Here is a 19,159-nt window from a genome sequence, read left to right on the forward strand (position 1 = left end):
ACATAATGTGGTGGATTTGTGAGCTATAATTATATACCACACATAACGCTTATCTCGTCGTATCTATAATGAATTGGGGCCTAAAAGAGAATCGTATTCCAATTTTTTGAAACGCTTGTATTACTTTCTATATTAACTAAAAGTTGCCTTAAAATACTAAAAACGGCTTTAAATATGTTAAATTAACAAAATATATTTTGACAGATGCTTTCGCGCCCAAAACGCTCTTTGAAAATTGTGTGACGTCACAGTTTATGGTTTGACACATAACTACATAACCACGTAGAAGATACGAACTGTCAACTGATATTTGTCATTTGTTGTTAATCGCCTAACTATCAACAGTGTCAATCCGAGAGTTGTGACGTCATCAGAATCTTCAATGACGTTTCGAGTTTGGTCACGTGACGTGTGCCAAAAGATATTTTAAATTCAATATTTACAAAAATATGGTCATTACAGGTCCCCTAAAAGTAGTTTAACATGTTCTTATAATCCAAAATAATCTTTTGGGATACAATTATGCCCTAAGATTTGTAGATGGAAACAACCCTATTGCGTTGCACAAATGTGGGCACCCGCCAAACATGATTTTGGGTGTGTCATACTCAGGGCTAACACAGATTCATTTCTGTGAAAAAGGTGTGAAAACCGGAAACTGGAAACCGTTCTCGAACCAATAGTGAAGCCCTTAAGCCACACCCTATTTCAAAACCAGCCATGGATCTTTGAACAGGACTCAGCTCCTGCACATAAGGCAAAAACAACTCAAGCCTGGTTTCGAAGGAACAAAATTGACTTTATTGCCCACGAAGACTGGCCGTCCTCCAGCCCGGACCTTAACCCCCTGGATTATGCCATATAGCAGGTTATTGAGGAGAAAGCCTGTGCTAAACCCCACACAAATCTTAACTCCCTCAAGCGGGCCATAGTTAAGACACTGACGGAATTAGACATGACAATCGTGCGTGCCGCTATTGATGACTGGCCTCGTCGTTTGAGGGCCTGTGTGAAAGCCGGAGGAGGCGATTTTGAATGATATTGTCATACGTAATTCCTGATTTTGTGTACTTCATTTTAATATATACTTTATTAAACTTTCGTTGGTATATTTTATGTAGATAAAGATTATTGCAGTAACAGAATTTAATAACCAACTAGGTAGAAAACAATGAAACACATAAATTGGATATGATGTGATCCGTTGAATGAAATTGACAATAAATAAAATAAATAAATAATTTTCTATCTCTAGGCATTGTGTGAAACTTCTAGTTGTGTCAAAATATCGGGAAATCAATAATATAAACAAACATGGTAAATATCTCATTTCTTTTTATAATGGTTATAAATAGAAGGCCATGCAATTTTGTAACTCACTGTAATTTAATTAAATGTATCGTAAAAAAATGTTTTAATTCTACTGTAAAATAGTACCTACTTTTTTAAAGGCTGGGCAGTAAGGGATTGCTTTAACTTTAGAACAAAACAACGTTTTTTTTTAAAAAAATACCGGAAAATCTGACTTACAAATTTGGACTTTCTTAGGTTCATTCATTCTACTTAGAATCTTCTCCACCCTAGCATTAAAAAAAGATATCCTAAAATATCCATACCATTACGTCACATTTTAGTGTGAAAGAAATTACAATGTAAAACTAAAATTTCAGTACAAATTTTCGGGTTTTTTTAGCACGAGGATTGATTATGCTAGTGATTCTGAGTTGGAAGAACCCAAAAATATCATGATGTGTGAGAGTCAGATTTTTAATATTTTTATGGAAAACGCTCATATTTCTCATAAAATAATTTATTAATAATAGGTACTTGATAATACTGATAACAAAAAAAAAATTAATGAGTCTCGAACCCACATCCTCTTGCATGTATTTCCACGTACATACCGCAACGCTATTGAAGCCTACTCACGCTGTGCCAAATTGTCTACTACAAGGATCCCAGTAAGACTGTTTGAATGTGTGAGTGATACTTAGAAATAGAGTCAAGAAACATTCTGTCGACATTAAGGGGTAGTTTTTGTACAATGAAGTGTTCAATGTTTGTTGTAATAGTTCAATATTTATTTAAAGAGTGCGCTAAACATAATTTACAGTATAGAAATACCAAGACTACTCCACAAAAAAATTAAAACTCAAAATTTGCAATTGTGGCGCCATCTAGTGAGGTTTAAGCTTTGGGTAACCTAGTCGAACCACCTTAATATCATAATATGCTAGGACCATAGAGATAATTGATAAACATGAAATAGATTTCGGCTTGCGGGATTGTTTGAATACAATAGTGAGTAGAATCTCGAGACGAGCTCAAGTCGAAAACGAAAAACTATAATAGACCATTGTTAAACCTGTCTTTGTGTTGCATGCAATATCACTATTAAATAGATGTTCCATTGAGAATGTTCCAGGATTAGTCAAACTATTAGGAGTCAAATTATTTTCAAATAGCCCCATGTCACAAAAATATAATTATATGTTAAAAAAATTAGAACAATAGATTAATAGTACCGGCAGAGGCCGGGAAAGGGTAATTCGTGGAAGAGTTTCCATTTCACAGAAGACGAATCCACGAATTGCTGTTCCTGCCGAGGCATATATAGTGCTTTTCTCCAAACATGCGAGGAAATAAGGTAAATTAATCATATTTTCTTAAAAGAACCTTCACATCAAAAACGTCAAAATCAATTTCCCTCTTTTAATAATTAAAATTATTAAAAAAAAGTTAAAGGCATAAGTTAGTCTGCCATTGAGTACAATTCAATATTCGTTAATTAAATAAATTAGGCGTAAATTTTTCCCGTATACCGCATATGGGATTTTATAGAATACCGTAGTGACAGCAAAATTTGTATAGCAACGTTTAAAATCGTTCACACGGCGTCTATGCGGGAAAGCCGTCTAGCCTAACTTAGCCTGTCTTATTATGGTATAGTTCGTGTCATCCACGATGACGCACAGATTTTTCAAATCTAACCTTTAATAACATGACATTACGAGTGAAGGCACTCGTCGTCGTGAATGACACGATCTATACAGTATATACATACTGTCCTCAATGTTGCCCTGGAGCGACTGACCAGACTCCAAGATAATTTGCGACTTCTTGCCGTAGCGATGCGATTTGTTGCTCACGATCGAGAAGTTTCCGCGGCCGACTAAAATAAAAATCATACATTAGGAAAATCTGTTGTGAACATTTGTTTTGTGTTAATTCTATTGAGTTGCAGAAAAAAAAGGGATATCCTGATAATATTGCATGTTCCTGTTCTAAAATAAAAAATAATTATTAGATACAATTTAAACAAACAATAGTAGGTAACAAATATATATTACAAAAAATAACAGACATATTTTATTAATCTCATATACACAACTATTCTAGTTTATAATGGTCTATAATAGTACATTCTGTATTAAGGGCGGTAAACAAAAATTTACGAACAAGTGTTAATTAAGCCCGAAGCCGAAGGTCAGGGCTTAATTAACACGAGTTCGTAATTCTGGTACCGCCCGCGGCACACAGTGTTTTTCATCACACTTGTGAGTAAAAAAAAACTAAAATTTTTGCGAAATAATTCTTAAATACAGTGAAATTTCAAATATTCGTCGGCCATATTGTCATTTTAGACAGGTTAGGCATCGAACGCACAGATCCATCCATTGAATATTGTGTAAAAATATTTTAAACGGCTATTAAATTAATCAAATTAAATATTTTTAAACATACACATAAATATTAAACTATAAACGTCAATATTTTAAAAGTACAACTTTTTTATATTACTTGATTCGTATGAATTCATAATATGCTATTATGACATAAGTAATTAAAAAATATGGCCATACTGAAATAAAAATAATTAAACTATTACCGCCGGTTAGCATTATATAGCTCCTTCCATCTCAGTATGCTGGCATACAATAACACCGTTTACGAGCAAGTGTGATGAAAAAATATAAGGAGTTGTATCTATGACGGCGAAATTAGTAAGGAATGTAGAAGTAGCTAAGCAGGTGAGGTGTCATAACTAAACACTATTGTATAATCTGTCTCTAAACACATTTTTTAAGAGAATAAGAGCGTGTAGACCATTTTAGACACCTGGCCCGCTTAGTCACTTTCTGCTGTTAGCTGTTCATAAAAATGATGAAGCTAACAAATTACAGTGAAGAGGGGCCATTTGCATGTAAAACCGCAACAATGACGTCACAAATACATATACATACATAAACAAACGTAAAACTCTATATCATCGGATTCTATTACAAAGGGGGTTTACATTCGACATATACAAAAGCAAAATTCCGAGTGCACAAGAACTAGCCTTTACTCTTGGCGAACTTCTCCTTTATTACACACAGAGAATTTGCTGGAAAGGAAATATATATTTTATATAATTGCAGGTGGTATATAACGGTAAGAGGACCATCGGAGGTAACACTTGTATGGAATTTCCTCTTTCCCCACATAACTATAAGTGTAATATAGAAATATGTATATTAGATGAAGCGGAAGATAATATTATATAGAATTTTACAAACCCTATATAAATATTTATTATATTCTACATTAGTACCGATACAGCTAGAGTCTGAACACCAAGTCGTGTCACAAAAAAAAACGGGGTAATTTCAGTACAAGCCGCACCTGGCAATAAAATTACCATGAAATTAAATGACAGAATGAAACTGGCAGCTTATTCGATATGAAAAAAAGTTGCCATATAATTTAAAGAAATAGTTTGTAACACGATAACCCTATCGTGCCAACCTTAGTACGCAGGTTTGCGTTACATTCAGTGTTCAGTATATTTATTGCATCATGTTGTTTTTTATAAGGTGTTAAGTTTCTGGTATAGTCTAGTATTACATTTCTGGAGCAGACATTTGCGATCAAATTGCGGAATTAGGGTATAAAACGCGGGACTCCTTCACCCGGCCTCAGTATACTAACTCTAGTAACTCATATTTGGCCGTCAACGTATTAAAAAGCACGAAAAATTAACTTTCTAGGCAGGGTAGTGCCAAGCGAGCGAGTGAGCCCAGGGTGTCTTCACGCGTTACTCCCGTCGCGGTATATTCAAATTAAAACCACGCGCTCTTTACTTTATAACTGAACGTTCGTTTCAGAGCTTGTAACCTAGTCTGGCATGAAAACGGGACAATCAGCGTCCCGCGAAGGCCCTTTGCGGGACTCGACTCGCTGGTAGACTCCAGTAAGACAACAAGGGTACTAAATAACGTCAAAATAGACATTGACACGAAACAAAAACAATTCTTTTTATGGTGGCTAAAATATGTATGTACCTACGATTATAAAAAATAAACCGTGACCCATAAAGTCTCGATCTAGATCTTAATAGAATGTAAAATAAAAACAACGTGACTCGTTCCTGACCGGTACCTGAACCGAGTCACGTGGTTTATGTTTAGGTACATGGTTCTTATTTCCGAATGGAATCACTATAGACTAAACAAAACTATGTACTTACCCCCTTATTCATAAACGTCTACTAAAGTTACGAAGCCGCTAATAATCGTTTGTTCCTTTCCATCATACCAATACGTCGGAAAGGGACAAACGATTATTAGCGGTCTCGTAAGTTTAGTAGACGTTTATGAATAAGGGAGATACTGTGTACCTACTATATTAAACTAGAATAACACTATAACTACAATTCACAAGTTGTATGGAAACAAGCATGTTCCCAGATACTCATAAGTGGAATTGGATTGATTCTTACCACTGTTGATGGCAAATTCTTTTCCGCTGAGAATGTGGTACAGCAAATTTTTCATTTCGAATGGAGACAAGTTAAGAAGGTGCTCCGATGCCTCCTCGCCGTCGCAAGATAGCGTCCTGGACAGTTCCGTGGCCATTACCTGCACAAAAGATAGTTTTGTAACTATTAGAGGTATCAGTGCTTGCAATCGTTCATCTTTAGAAGTACGATTTTACGCAAACCAAGAAATTAACACTTTTCTCTATTAAGCAAAGGTTACAAAACTATGATGGTAAAACGAATTAATTCTAATGTAAAAGTCAATTAATTACAATTTATAATATAGGTAATTATTGTTTTTACTCATTTAATAATTTACCTTAATTATTTGGATATTATCATTCCGTATTGTACAGTCAAGGTATTAAACATCGACACGGACAAAGCGCCAAAAATATGTATACACGGCCTTACTGCCTATACATTAAAGTAGTGTGTACATATTTTTGGCACTTTGTACGGACTACAGTGACTACAGTGAAGGTACGGACCTTCACTGTAGTCAAGGTATTAAATATAGACACGGACAGTGTCGAAATATATAAAATAATTACCTATGCGAGTAGAGTTTATTTAGTATTTTGCGTCAAAAAGGTTACGAAACCTGAATAATTAGTCCGACGCGTAGTCTAAGCATCTCCAGGAACAGCTGCGGCTCTGTCCTTATGAACATGGCCAAGTACACGAGGAGCTCTTGTGTCAGCATCGCCGTACTCTCGTCGTCGCCATATGCCTGGGGTCAAACAACTTGTCACTGAATATTTACTAAGAGGTCTCAAAATAAGCACTCGAAAAAATATCATACTTTGCTCTCTTGTTGTACAAATAACTATAGTTCTACGATTTTTCTTTATGAAGGTTACGATCCTCAGGGCTAGGGGATTTTGTTCAAGTCTAATTCCCACGAATGGCTTTTCTGCGTGTTAAATGACTCACTCTCATCTCATACTAAGAAAGAACAAAGTAACTGAAAAAAAAAAACATAGTAACGATGATTTTTTAACCTAAATATTCTTATCTGGGCAATGTAGCGAAACGGTGCGTGAGGAATGAAACATAGTAACGCACACACAAAATGTACAGTTAGCAACAGAAGTTGCCAAGCAGGAGAAGTGTTCAAAATGCACCCGTTTTAACCCGCGTAACAATAAAGGTGTGTTTAGATAATATCCTAGAACATCTGGTCCGCTATGCTACTTCTGCTGCTGACTGTATATAACATTTCCTACTGTATAGTAGGTACATGTATAGTTATGCCGTTCTCGAGAATGTTCTCCATTTACTATAGGGAATATTCTCGCAAGAGAACATTCCCCATACAAAACCGAGAACGTTCTCGAGAAAGCACAACTATAGGTACATGCATGTTTGTATGTATTAAGACAAATTATATCTAATTACACCAAACATTACCTTCTTACGGAAATCATTCCTCTTATAATAGGTTGCTTGTTTGTGGAAACGAAGTTCAAAGCAAAACGGGAATGTCTATCTACCAAAAAATTACCTTCTTATGTTCGTGATCATTCTTCTCATTGCGAAATGTCTGCGTGTAACAAATAGTGGAATATTTTAAATACAATTTCGATTAAACCTTGTAGTTAAAACAGCAGTAGAGTCGCACCAAGATAAATCTCCCCATGCAGATTTATATTGGTGCGACAAAGTGTGGGAGTGTCCTTATTGATTTTTTAATGAAAATACAACGTTCATAATGACACTCCCACACTTTCTTCTATTCCAATCAGTGCAAAGTTAGCTTAGACGGACACCGCAAGCGTTTACAAAGAGCACGAGTTCACCACACATAGGTGCAACTTTACTTCTAAAATGCTTATGTTCGACCAGAACAACTATGTCGTATTCTACACCATTTAGCTACAATAATGCATGCATGCATAATGCTACAATAGCCCAGTTATAACCAGCTTAATTTTTTGTAAATATTTATAAATAAACGAGTAATGGTCGTAATTGTAAGCGCAACTAAAAAAATCGCGTCGCGGTCGCGCTTCTATACTTATCCGGGAGCGCTGTGTGGTGACCTCGAGTGTATTATATGCTCCGTCTAAAGAAAGGACGCTTACACGACGAAATTTTGTACACCGACCCACCTGTTCCCACCTTTATCGCACGCTTGATCTTAATGATAATTACATTGCTATGCCGTCCATGATGCCGGCTATCAATGTCACTGTGCGAGCGGGACAGCGATATATTTATGCGCGTGCAATAGAGATGGCATAATGTACAATCCTTGTGGACAGAGTCTTTAGTGGTTGAGATGGTCTGTGAATTGTCCTCACCAAATGTATCAACTGCCTCAGCTCGTTCTCGGGCAGCGGCGCCGTGATGGTGTGCTCGTTGTTGGGCGGCATGCCCACGGTGATCTGCTTCTGGCGCACCAGCAGGTCCGTGACGGCCTTGGCGAGGTCCTCCACGCGCTTGCCGAGCATGCCGGCCGTGTGCCGCACCAGGCCCCACAGCTTCTGCGTGCACGCCTTCTCGTATAAAGCTTTCAGGAGGTCTTTCACTGTTACAGCTTTGCCGTTTTCTGTCATGCCTGGAACCAATCGTTGATAGTATAAGCAGTATAAAGTGTAAGAAAAAGTCGTAGTTTTAATTTGAAATGTGGACATATTGAACCTTTAATGCGCTAACGTAACTGATTTTATTCTGCTGCATCATTTTTTCTTCCCATACACTGAAATGATCTGTGCATGAAACTGAGTCGATCCGCATTCAATTTAGGGTAAACTCACACTGGACCAAGATTTTGACTACACGAAAAGATTTTGAAGACAATTTTCCTATATCTTAAATAGATTCGGATTTCCTCTTACTGTCGCATTAAAAATACACTCTAATTGACTTCACGCATGAAAAATATTATTCAACTTTTGTACAATAATCACGAAACTCAGGAAAGTAGTCTAGTAATGTGATATCCGCTATTTTTTGTAACATTTTTGTACAGATATTCGAGTTTAAAAATTATACGACTATTATACGTACTTAAACGCATTTGTTACGGCGTAAATAGTCAAAAACTTATTCTTCATAATTCTTTTGCATACATTTGGCGAAACTCTGAGCGAGATGATGTCTTGATGTCACATCACGCTCGCTTTTTGTATGAACCGTTTTCACGTGCGCGCGCCACTTTTACTATTGCAATTTGTAAGTTTCTGGCATACAATATAATAAATAAATAAATAATAATAAATAAATATTATAGGACATTATTACACAAATTGACTAAGTCCCACAGTAAGCTCAATAAGGCTTGTGTTGAGGGTACTTAGACAACGATATATAAATATTTATAAATACTTAAATACATAGAAAACACCTATGACTCAGGAACAAATATCCATGCTCATTACACGAATAAATGTCCTTACCAGGATTTGAACCCGGGACCATCGGCTTCATAGGCAGGGTCACTACTCACTAGGCCAGACCGGTCGTCAACTAATATATATCAGGTTTATTACAAACAATTGAATCTCACGGGAAGTAGCTTTGATTGCTCTCTTTAAAAAATATCATGCATGAGGCTAACCTTAGACCTAAAGCTCAGCTTCTCTCAACTAGAAAATCACTGTGCCACTTTTTTTTTTATACAGTTGTTCAAAAAGTGTTACTTTATGTAGCTGTTTAGCGTTCGCATTCGATTAACATTCGCGTTTACTGACAGTAATCCATACATCCACACCAAAGAGTTTGGATGTCCAAAAACTTTATATGCTTATTATTCCGCCATTACACGTTTCTTACGTCCAAAAAATTATTGAACGATATAAAATAAATATTTATTTGTTAGTAAATAAATTAAATGTTATATAATACCATATTTCATTAAAACATTTTATTTTTAATTACTTATTGGCTCAATGAAACTATCATTGCCATGTTGGCTGTTAACAGAAAAAATGAAAAATGAAAAAGTATAAGCGGTGCCCACTATTTCCAGTATTTTCTCTTGAAATTTAGTTTATCAAAATAATTCAACTTAAATTGCAACTGTGATAGTGTTTTTGTATGGAATGAGTTGTTGCAATTAATGTTTGCAAAATAAATCATCGCTGAGCGTAGTGTATAGTGCTGAATTAACATTCAAGTTCAAGGGAAAATTCGTAACATTAAGGTCTGTAAGCCGTCTCTCACTTAACAAATATTTGTTTTATTGTGATTTTCGCCTATGGCTCATAAAAGATATCTCGGGACTCGTATATAATGACATACTTTGTACAATTGCATTGAAATGTACTATACCAACGGCCTGAGACAGGTGGTAGACGAGACGTAAGTATAGTCATGATCTGTAATGGCGATGGCTAAGATACGAGTCATACTCGTGAACGGGTGCTGTTTATGGAGACCGGTCTGTTTAAGCTTACACGGGCTACATGTTATGTTATAAGTATGTAACTTTACTTTTGAGTGGCATTAACGTGAGACACTTCATTCGGTTCTTGTCAGATTTTTTTTTTTTTGTGTTTTTATTATTTATATAAGAATTCAAACCTTGGAAACCCTCTACATCTCTAAGGATAATTTAATGTTTTTTTTTCTCTCTGACACTTAGAGACTTATACATCTCTAAAGAATTTTAGTATTTGTTGGTTTAATTTTTTATCATAGTTTTTTTTGTGTAATTTGACATTTAGAGACAGCATACATCTCTAATAAAGTATATATTATTTGATCGATTACATATTTGTAATTGTATTTTTTATTGATTGTAAAAATGGACATGTAAAAGTGCCCCTGTGGCCTATTTGCTGAATAAATGTATCAAACATTTATTCAGCATAAGTGTGCGTTTTTCACACTTACCGGTATTGAATTCAAGTCCGTGTGTGTCGACCAAGTACTGCAGGATGTCGCCCTGCTCGTCCAAGCTCTCGGTCTCGCGCAGCATCGCTACCAGCTCGTCGGTTTCCTGCTCCGCGTACGACACGCCCTGCGACTCCGATGCGGTGCGGTTGCGGACGATGACAGGGATGTTCTTGTTTATAAGTCCTGAAATAGTACATTACTATAGAGGACGGGAAACGGAGGGTTGCAGGCCAAGTAGATATAGACGGCCGAGCGTAGCGAGGTCGAATGGGGATACGCGTCCGGCAACCCCTGTTTCTCGCCGAGATTTGTATAGTGCTTTTCTCAAACTTACAATGAAATAATAATAAAAAAATAGGATGATGATGATGATTGTTTCATGTCCTAATGTCATAGGTTATTCAGTGCGTTGGGTTTCAAAGGGGAACGAAAATTTGATTATTTTGGCGCTACGACGCACGGTTTAGGAGATACAGCCCTATAAAGATTTCTGCATGACTTAAAAACTGTTACAATAAATTCTCTTTGGTATCAGTACGAAGAGTTAACAACTTTGCCCCCTTGTAGAACAAATAACTATTCTTAAACTGACCTTGTTCTTTGGGCGGAGAGGGTAGTTTTTCTTTGGCGACATCCGTAGGTGTAATCGAGCCAACTCCCAAACCGGTTGTAGACGTACCTCTAAAATATTATTAAATAATGAAGATTGTCTTGATTAAATATATGCAGATACTGTCGAATGGTACCGTGTAATATGTATGTCAAACCATGGTCAAACCTTAATAAGACAAAATCTTCAGTAATATGAAATAACGTGTCATTCCCTTCCCTCGATATGTGCCAAAACTATACGTAATTAGAAATATTTGACCTCAATTAGTCCAAAGATGTATCAAATTATGAACAGCAATAAAAAACAGCCTGTTAAAACCTTGTACAAATATTGGTTATCAGTTTTTGTGATATACTATATATTAAACTGAATTGTCGTTTCTGGAAATTACAGTAATTTTTTCTCTTCAATAAAATAAAATATTTCGAATTCGGAATTTTCGGTTGCAGATTCGCAAGCTGGCGCCGTTCCGGTTGCGACAGGGACATCGCTATACACGTGCATAGAGCTAGCTGTCTTCCTCACACAACGGAGCGGCCTCCGGATCCTCCTCAGTGTGATAATCGTGTAAATGTGTGGGTGTCATACTTGGTGATAGATTTCCTCCTGGCGTCGTCAGGAGACGGGCTGCGGCCGTAGTGCGGGTCCACCTCGAGCCAGGAGGGCTTCCTCTCGAGCTGCGGACCCACGTACTCGCCTTCCATGCCGAGTGTCTCCGCTGAAAACGTATTGCTAATTTTTATAATACAACCACAAAATATGTGCATAGAATATGCACTGTCTAACAATACTGTTTGATTTCACTCGCTAGACAAAAAATAAAAATGTTTGTTTGACGTAAAACAGTTTACATTTTCACCGGTTCTAACTTCAACCTTGGCTCATACCGATAAGTTTTTCTGGGCATATAATATCATTTGATAAATCTCAGCCGCGTTTGGGTGAAGGAAATCATCGTGAGGAAATCGGACTAATTCCAATAAGGCCTGGTTTCCTCGTTGGCTTCGTAGCAATCGTAGGCAGACGTTTTCGCCAAAACTAGTGCCTAAAGCGTGAGTTGGGATCACTTGCCAAGCGGACCCCAGGCTCCCATGAGCCGTGGTAAAACCTGGCACAATGTTAGGAAGATTATGAGCTGTATCCTATATTTCGCGGTAGCTATCATTTTTATTAATGTGAGTATTGACAACAGTTATATCGAAGTTTGCTTTTGTCAACTCCTCGTTTTTGCTAGAAAAAAGTTCCAGCAATAAATATGACTCACAGTCCACATTGATGGAGCGCGTCTTCTTGATGGCGCCGCGCACGGACATGCGCCGCTTGAGCATGCGCGCGTTGGGCGCGCCCGCCGGCCGCGGCAGGAAGCTCAGCTTGTTGCTGAACGACTTCAGCAGGTGCTCTTCCAAGTAGCTCTGCACTTGAGGGTTGAGTTCTAGAAACAAAAAAAACATAACCTTTTAACTCTTAGAGACTTTATACATCTCTAAGGATAATTTGATAAAAGTCATTTAGTTCTGACATTTAGAGATATTTACACCTCTAAATAATTTTAGATTTTTTTTGTATCTCTTTGTTTTTTATTATTATTTGTATCTCCGTTACAAACTCTCGGGTTTTTAAGCCCGGTCATTTATAAGGCGTGCGTGGGGATATAGATCCAACACGTAGAGGCCGTTTGGAGAGCTTTGATGTCATGTAAAACGCCTGCTGGAACCCATTCATGTGTACATAAATAGATACCCATAAACCGGTTTCAGCAGGCATTGGAGGCTATTGCAGAAAAATGGAAAGAGTCCTGGTCTATGGTTTGAATTTGGGTGAAAAATAAGACTGGGCTATTGCTAAGAGTTCCGGACACCTGCCATAACATTGTGATATACAGTGTTATCAAGGCAAGCGGTGACTCGCCACTCGCTAGATGGGCACCTGATGCGCCATCGTTAAGACGGCCAGGCGCAACACCGGCGTGAGCGGCTCAGGGGTGTCGAGAGGTGTGCTGCGCTTTCTCCGAAGTTACTCGCGGCGTTATGCCCTTTAACACTTCCACCCCTGGAGCGTATAGCTCTAACGTCTCCCCTCTGGATGGCCAATTAAGGCAAGCCAGAGCTGAGAATCCTGCGGGTCCCCTTGGGGTTCCACTCCGACCGACGAAGACACGCCGGAGACGGAGACCCTGACCGACTCTCTGGAGCACTCGGGTCCGTGGGGTCGTTACTCCCCAACAGCTCACCACAAGCTGCCCTGCGGGATTATTATTATTATTATTTTAGTTATTTTTTTGTAATTGTATTTTATACTTAATTGTTGATGTGCTTGTTTTTGTTTGTATGTAAATTCCATGTTGACGTGTAAAAGTGCCCTTGTGGCCTATATTTGCTGAATAAATGTTGAAGTTAAGGCCCAGCATACAAGAAAATTGCCATAGAAATTTAAACCAATAGTGTAGAAAATAAGTTCAAATTTCTTTTGTTTAAAAATCATACGAAACAAAACGATCGCATATCTATGTTCGAATTGAAAATATGACTATATTTTTACAATCCATAAATGCAAAACGGAATTAATTCAAGTTAGGGAAGGTCTCCCAAGACCATTTTCCAGTATGTATTTTCGAGCATGCTCCCAAGGCCCGTTTAAAAAATTCAAGCTGTATGAAACATACAATCTATTTGACACTAAATTACTTCCAACTATATATCCGTAATGGAATCCCTTTGTTTGACATAGACATAATTATTGAAAGTCATAATGTAATGATAGTCAGATTATAAATGTTATGTATTTTTCATGTAACTAAATGATGTTAGTAATTTTTTTAATTAATTAAAATTTATTCTGTAGTCATAACTCTGAAACCCTTAATTCTTCAGGAATTTCCTTAGGTTATCCTATAGATAGGTTAGGTTAGGTTTGTTTTATGGCAATCCTGAAAAGTTACGCGTTTCTGAGAAAAAACAAATTACGACTAACGAAAATGCGGACAAACAATATATTATGACATAAAACTTTATGGGAAACAATTGAGACCCATCTGCAATACTTAACTCAATACTATTTTGATATCCGGACTTACTATCTGGATATCCGTCTTCTTGACTTCCCAAGAAACTCAAATTGGTTATGGCAGAAGTGCTTAAAAAGTCCCCCAAATGTCCCAAAGTCACGCGGGTGCCATTAATGTATCCGGACTTCAATTTCTTCATGGTTGTAATCATGGCCATAGGAATTTTACCCTGGTCTGAAAAGCATTGTATGAATCTATTAGATGAATAATATTGTTATTGGGTATATAATAAAAAGCTAGAAGCAAGCAAGTTCAATCAAAGTCACCATAGAACTTAATACATAAAGACGCTAAACAAAAAGAATTTCGTACATTGATCAACCGTTTCCCATTTCTATCGCACGCGCAAATGTATATTGCTGTCCCGCCCGCACAGTGGCTATGACCGCCGACATCATCGGCAAAGGCGGGTCAATGAATGAAATTCTTCATGTTAAGCGTCCTTCCTTTAGTATTATTTGTAAAACCAATATTCGCAAGTTGCTTATATTGATTACAGTCAACTTTATGCGACGATATAGATATAATTTAGTGTGAAATGTACGTAACTTAAGTATGTAATCCCCTTATTTCACAGTCAGCATCAAATAGATGGTGACTAATTTCTGTGTTCATATGGTAACAAAAGTGTCTTGTATTATACCCACTTTCGCTGTCACAATCTATATGATGTTGATTGTACAGTGTACATTTTCTAGCAATCATATTTATGGAAAAATATATGAGACAGTTAACAGTCTGAAGAACCGTCAGCGCTTGCTAGATATTTTAGATGCATTGTCAAATAATTATGACTACAGTCGCAACAAAATGTTCATTCTGTTGAAAACTCTGTAGCAGTAGCATGTTAATACTTGTGCAAAAAGACCTCGTGCAGGCATGCAAAGTGTTAACTAAATATTGATGGGATCTATCAAATGCATAGAAATATTAAGTAGGATTGTATAACTTAGTAAGTGAACTAAAATAAGAGAATACGCCTATGAACGTTTAAATTAATTAGGTATAAATAAAATTATAAGACATTATGTTACTTGCGCTAAATTTGTTATATTTGAGATAGTTTCACACTCCCTTTGTCACAATATTACGTCACACGTTAATGTTGTGACAAGGGGAGAAGGGAGTCACAAATTTTGTGACGTCACTTTTTACCTGTATATTATTATGTAACCAAAATTTGTTTTTTTTTTATTCGCTATACAGGAAATCTAGTAATTGGAATGTTAAATAGTTTTTATTCCAAATAGGTTTTGTGATATAAATTAGCTTTTGAAAAGAAAAATATTATCCCTCCCCTGGATCAAAATATCATGAAAATCGTAAGAAGAATTTATGGATGACTCTTAACAATTACAAACAGAAAAAAAAAACTGACTCAATCGTTCGTCAAAAATGACATATGTAAACCCATATTTGCATGTAGGTATAATCAGCTCCAAAATTATATGACTCACTCTGCATAAAAATTTGGGTCCAGCCTATCTGCAGCTGACTGTACCATCGATTCCACTCATAAATAGCTGCCTTCCTATTGGTTGCTAGAATTAGCCTATAGATTTTAACTAATTGGCCTGGCTATTACGGCAGTCAAAGACGAACGGGTCTACTTAATAGATCTAATAGTTATTTATTGTTCGTATATAGCTTAATAAGTAATAGCATCTGCTAGTTTACCTAACAAATACTGCGTGGCTAGTAGCGTGATGGTCGGGCGGCCGAGCATCTGCTTCCAACTCATCCCGAGGAAGGCGACGTTCGCGGTGAATGTGCTCGCGAGCAACGCCGGGTCGCGCGACATGTAGTATTCCTCGTAGTCGAAGTTCTAGGGCACACCCGAACGTTAACACTTTGAACGCCCGCGACGCTTACGACTATACTATTTAGCATTACGTGACAGCACGAATTAACAGCCCGCGTAGCCAACGTGCCAAACGTTGACGCTCCGAAGCGAACGAAACGCAACTGTCAGCGTCGCACTAATATGGAAGGAGTGATAGAGAGAGGTGACTATATACGATACGCTACGGAGCGTTAATGATTGGCACGTTGGCTACGCGGCCTGGTGTCTAGAATCAGAGTCATCACGCACGGATCTTCAATTAAAAATCTGAAGGCCTACCTCGAACCATTTATTTCCTTCGTCCGTCTATTGACGCTCTATTCTATTCTTTAACGCTAGAATATTATATGTAAGAGTGATAGAAAGGCAGATAACGAAATATCGATTTTCGCGGTAGGCCCTCTGACTAAGAGATCTGATTAATTACGACTATTAACGACTATAGTCAATAAGCAGAGCGTTCAGGCGACGACGGCATTGACAGAATGAACTGACGGACAGTCCCGTCTCATTCATATAAATTGTCAGAATTAAATCATTATGGTATACATAAACGTAGTGATTATATGCTCTTTGGTATACATCGAAAATAACATCTAATACCATTAAATATACCTCTGCCAGTTCAATCTATCTAATTCTAGATACCGTAGAGTACAGGACATATTTTAAAACTATCAAAGGAGCATTAATCTCTAAATGTGTTTTGCAGTGAGCATACGGCAGATTTTAACCCCGACAGTTCAATTAAAAACGTAGAATAAAATCCAGCGCGATATAAATCGTGCTGTCATGTCACAGGTGCATTATTAGTGTAGTAACTATTCGTGTTTGCCATGTATTATAAAAATACAGTTTTGCTCCAGGGACTGATTTCTGTTACGGTATAACGGTATGGTAGCAGTATAAAATTACGATATCGATACATTATACCGGTTAGGCCACGCGGCTCCGATATAAAAGTATCGCTACCGTTTTAAAATAACGGTACCGGTATTTTTTCCGGTATATACCTTAACCGTTATTATAGTCAAATTGATAGTATTAAATAAAATCAAAAGGACTTACACTTACATATACAGCTTCATCCAATAGGAACCAAGTTGGCGCAAGGCGCGGGTGGCTTGGCAACGAAGCCTAAGCTGATAGGGTACCTTTATGAAAGCGGTTAAGGTACCCGAAAAAATAACGGTACCGTTATTTACCGGTAGCGAAATAAATTTATTCGACTACCTAAATGGTTCTGATTAAACCGGTATTACGTCATACTGTTATATAAAAGAATAGAATAGAATAGAATTTTTTTTTATTTAACACCACATTGAAACATGTTTACAGGCAATACTACAAAACATTACAAGCCTTAAAATGAAACTTAATTAGGCACAAATTTATGTTTACATGTAGATATAAAAAACTTTTAAAATTATGATGCTAAAAAGGAGCGAACCTCAGCATGTGTTGCAGCAGGCTTACCTACTACAACGCTGGTTTTCAGGCCGACCCTTCGTACAATACGAATTTACTTGCTGCTTGTCGGAAACTGTATGGCTAAGACTGTTTAAGTTTGTGTAGAAAATAATATAGGTATGCAAATATATGTTTATGTTTATGGATATATTTATAAGATTATACTGTATGATACTATGACATATGTGATAGTAGGTTTAATGTTTAGGCTAAATAAATACGTTGGGTAATAAAGTATATATTGAGGAAATAAATAACATGAATGTAATAATTTTACTATAAGTAAGTACCGAGATTAACAAAGTTGAACGGCGCATAAGAACGATTTCGACCACTACAGATACGACGGTTTTACTCTTAGTAGCATGCTTTGAAATTCTAGAAGTTGTTGTTTGAGTTTTAATTTAAAAGTACTAATTGTATTTAAGTTTTTGATAGGTGGCGGTAAGTTATTCCAGCATTTTGTTGCTGAGTATTTAAAACTACCTTTGAAAACGGCAACGTGACAGCGAGGCAGTAACAAATCATCGCAAACCGATCTGATTCCATACAAGCTTGACCTGCTACCACGAAATTTAAACTTATTAAATAGATACTCTGGTTTAGACGTTTTAAAAACACCAAATAACAGAGATGAAAGATGCAATTCTCTGCGTAATGACATTTTAAGAATACGTGCTGAGTTCAAATATGGCGTCACGTGCTCTCGTGGGGCGACTCCAAAACAGTAACGTGTGCAGGCGTTTTGCACTCTTTGTACCATCCGGTCTGTACTAGCTAATAAACGTGGGCCATAAACGACATCAGCATAATCAAATTTAGAGAGTACTAATGAAAGACAAAACTTAATTCGCAAATCAACACTAAGGAAATCGCGAATCCGATAAAGTACTTTAAGTCTGTAAAATGCGTTCTTCGCAATTTGCGCTATGTGACCCTCGAAACGCAATGACTCATCCATCAAAACTCCCAGATTAGAAAAGTATCGTTATTTTTCGGTTATGCAGTCCCTGTTTTGCGTTATGTCTTTGCCATTAGGTTTACGAAGTTCTAACACAACAATATTAGTGGGGATCTCTTTTTTTTTCAAACCTCATCGTTGTCACTAATAGCTCAAGAAAATTAATAAAATCAGGAGAACTTTAGTTATACCTTTTATTCAGATTTTTGCTCATATCTTGAATATTTTTACAAATAGCAACGTAGACTTTTGCAAAAACTTAAAAACGGCTATAGAAGACCCGCATTCGTTTTGAAAGACCTATCCAACGACACCCCCACTATAGGGTTGAACCCATAAAAAAATCATAGGGTATGTTTTCTTCTAGTTTTTATTTTACGACTTTTCTGAAAAAAAGATCCTGTAACCTACACGAATTATTTCCCCAGATTGTCCATATTGGGGTTAATTTTCTTAAGTTATAACCGATATTATTTTTACTGTAAACCGAGCCACAGGACAGGGACTATATAACAGGCAGACTATATAACAAATTTCTTGGCTGTGTTTTTGGTTCGATATCA

At 36.9% G+C, this 19,159-nt stretch overlaps 1 protein-coding gene across 8 annotated transcripts in view; it reads right to left on the bottom strand.

Moving 5' to 3' along the window:
* The window catches only part of LOC133517037 (probable phosphorylase b kinase regulatory subunit alpha), a 36,031-nt gene that overhangs the window by 9,450 nt on the left and 7,422 nt on the right, over positions 1-19,159 (bottom strand). For 2 of the 8 annotated variants that reach the window (XM_061850155.1, XM_061850153.1), the window contains exons 5-16: positions 16,000-16,147; positions 14,332-14,496; positions 12,523-12,690; positions 11,847-11,976; positions 11,238-11,326; positions 10,643-10,828; positions 8,107-8,363; positions 7,308-7,346; positions 6,405-6,533; positions 5,762-5,900; positions 4,343-4,387; positions 3,065-3,172 (exon numbers count right to left, since the gene is read on the bottom strand). In XM_061850155.1, coding sequence (XP_061706139.1) covers positions 3,065-3,172; positions 4,343-4,387; positions 5,762-5,900; positions 6,405-6,533; positions 7,308-7,346; positions 8,107-8,363; positions 10,643-10,828; positions 11,238-11,326; positions 11,847-11,976; positions 12,523-12,690; positions 14,332-14,496; positions 16,000-16,147 — 1,603 coding nt within the window. The remainder of the gene's footprint in view (positions 1-3,064; positions 3,173-4,342; positions 4,388-5,761; positions 5,901-6,404; positions 6,534-7,307; positions 7,347-8,106; positions 8,364-10,642; positions 10,829-11,237; positions 11,327-11,846; positions 11,977-12,522; positions 12,691-14,331; positions 14,497-15,999; positions 16,148-19,159) is intronic. The other 6 variants (XM_061850154.1, XM_061850157.1, XM_061850158.1 and 3 more) reach the window with 6 other exon arrangements.

The sequence above is a fragment of the Cydia pomonella genome, chromosome 4 (genome assembly GCF_033807575.1).
Source record: "Cydia pomonella isolate Wapato2018A chromosome 4, ilCydPomo1, whole genome shotgun sequence".
Taxonomy (NCBI): Eukaryota; Metazoa; Arthropoda; class Insecta; order Lepidoptera; family Tortricidae; genus Cydia; species Cydia pomonella.